Source organism: Micropterus dolomieu, linkage group LG15, assembly GCF_021292245.1.
Source record: "Micropterus dolomieu isolate WLL.071019.BEF.003 ecotype Adirondacks linkage group LG15, ASM2129224v1, whole genome shotgun sequence".
Lineage (NCBI taxonomy): Eukaryota > Metazoa > Chordata > Actinopteri > Centrarchiformes > Centrarchidae > Micropterus > Micropterus dolomieu.
The window spans coordinates 316,009-318,528 of NC_060164.1; the positions used below are offsets into that span (position 1 = coordinate 316,009).

Sequence of the window (2,520 nt, forward strand, 5' to 3'; positions counted from 1 at the left end):
CTCTGTGAACAGCCAACACTTTCAGCAATGACCTTCTGTGGTACCCTCTTCCGGGCAACTGTCAAGTCAGAAGACTGATAGATTAAAGATTAAATTCTAATATTTTGAGATTTATGATTTCAATCAGGTATAAGCCGTATTCAAGATTAAAACAAAAAAATGCCTGAAATATTTCACTTTATGTGTAATGAATGTAAAATATATGAAAGTTTTACTTTTTGAATTAAATTAAGGTGGAAAAACGGATATTCTAATTTTCTGAGATGCAACTGTAGCTCTGTTACTATTTCGTTATTCTTAATTTTTAATTATTTGTGATTGGACCTGTAGTGTCATATGTTGAGGTTTTATTTGTCAGTTGTCACAGACACAAAGGTAATTTCCGAAATGATAATAAATTAAACTAACTAATTAACTCCTGACATCTTTGTTGTCGTCATGTGTCTCCTGCAGCTTGGGGAATTGATGCTGGTCCAACAACTCGTGCCATCACATGGTAAACTGATTAGGAGAGTGAGGTTAAAATAAAACACCACGGGATTTTATTAGACTGAGAGCAGAAAATGTCAGAATGAAAAAATAGAGAGAGATCAAGTGAGTGTGTTGGTATTGGTCTTGGTCTTGTGAAACCAGGATATCTTGGCCACATGACCCAAAGACAGGGTGTCCTCTTATAAGGAAGCAATGCTCTCTGATTGGCTCGAGCAAGAGGGATTGACCAAATGCTCTCTGTTGGTTCAGTACAGCATCTGAACTGTGGAAATTAAGTGCTAATTTCAATTTAGCAGTGGCAGGTGAGGAAATGAGTTAATCAATTTCCAATTTAATAACCTTCAGTCATTTCGTCAATGCAAACTTTGACAAAAAAAAACATTAGTTGACAACCTTTTTTCACAATGAAAAGTAACCATTGAAAAAGATCACACGCCTTGGCTCCTGATTAGTCAAACAGTTTTCTCCACTGCCCAAATCTCTTGTTTAAATGTTGATTAGGCTGCTTCACTTGTTTCACTAATGTTAACAAGAAGCATCTTGCATTCAGTATCATTCAGCAGTGTTATCTGACATTAACTGTTCTTGGAAAAAAAAGATTTATAAATGGAATACTTCTACAATCCAATGAGAGTTAGACAAGAAGCAGCAGCAAAAAAGAAAACTTTGAAAACATGCAAGCTAATGGAACATGCCCAAGTCATTTTTGTGCATAAACCTAACCAGAACTTAACCACAGCCGCGGAAGATCAACAGATGGTTTTACTAATAGTTTTTTGTATTAATGAGAAATGATTTATTTTGTCATAGAGTTTGGAGAACATGTTGATTCTTATTCTCTATATGAGAATTGGGCTAAGTGTAGAGCATTTTGCTCAGAGCATATAATATACTGTATTTGACAACATTTTTTTCAATCCCTGTCCAGTGGAAACCAGCAATCCCTGGTCCACCTCAAAATGGTGGTCTGGGGTTTGTCCCATGCCAACTGTCAACAAAAGAACAGAATTGACAGAGTGCATGGAAATGTGGATTTTCACATTAAAGCACACCTGACCAGTCATAGCACAAGTGGCTTTCACTATTTGAGAAAGTTACAAAAATAGTAGGACAGGGCAGCACCCAAATCTTTGGTATATCTGTAATTATTGAATCATCTTCCAGCTCTCACTTTTCCTACATCCTGTTTTTAATATCTCTTCATCTCTTAGTACATAAAGGACTTCTACAACAAGACGGTGGTGAGTCGTAATGGAACAGGACTCAGTGGGGAGACCTTGACCCTCATGTACTCCCTCACCGTGTCTGTTTTCGCTATTGGAGGTCTGCTGGGTTCCCTCATCGTGGGCATGCTGGTCACTCGCTTTGGCAGGTAAAACATTTGTTTTCACTGATTGTTTAGGAGAGAATTCTAGATTCTAGACCTGTTTGTTTTAACCATGACCACAATCATTCCCTAACTCTCAGGCAGTTTTAAAGACCTGATATACTCCAAAACAGAAACACATGCAGACAGCTGAGCCACACACAAACTGTGTTAATACTACACTGGATGTAGGTACACAGTTGACACCTCCAGTTGGCGAGTACACTCTGTGAAGTTGTAGATTTTGGGCTGCAGAAGCTGGTTTGCATATCTGCATAGTATAATCTGAGCTTAAGTCACCTAAACTTAACCAAACCTTACCGCATGCTTACAGTCATCAAAAAGAATAAACTCTTTAAGATAACTCATGTAGCCAGCAAACCCCAACGTATGTGTCACCTCATCCTTAATCTGCAAAGCACTCGCAATCACACATGACCCATACCATCCACTCTTCCAGCTCTTTACCTTTGGACTGTAGACTACCGTTGCGCATGAAGGCTCATTTTAGTAAGAGATTCAAGCTTTTAATAAGTAACCTCCTCTGAATTTACTAGGAATCCAGTTGGACTTTGGGTTGGGGCTGCACTGACCTGCCTCGGGAGTGTGTGGGGGTCTGGGGCACGGGGCTTTGGAGCTTCTGGGTCTGGGGCGGGTCTGCG

At 39.2% G+C, this 2,520-nt stretch overlaps 1 protein-coding gene across 1 annotated transcript in view; it reads left to right on the top strand.

The window, feature by feature from the left end:
- The first annotated feature begins 1,678 nt into the window (after positions 1-1,678).
- The window catches only part of LOC123984455 (solute carrier family 2, facilitated glucose transporter member 5-like), a 5,909-nt gene continuing 5,067 nt past the window's right edge, over positions 1,679-2,520 (top strand). Inside the window, exon 1 of the mRNA XM_046071368.1 lies at positions 1,679-1,864. Coding sequence (XP_045927324.1) covers positions 1,779-1,864 — 86 coding nt within the window. The 5' untranslated portion in view covers positions 1,679-1,778. The remainder of the gene's footprint in view (positions 1,865-2,520) is intronic.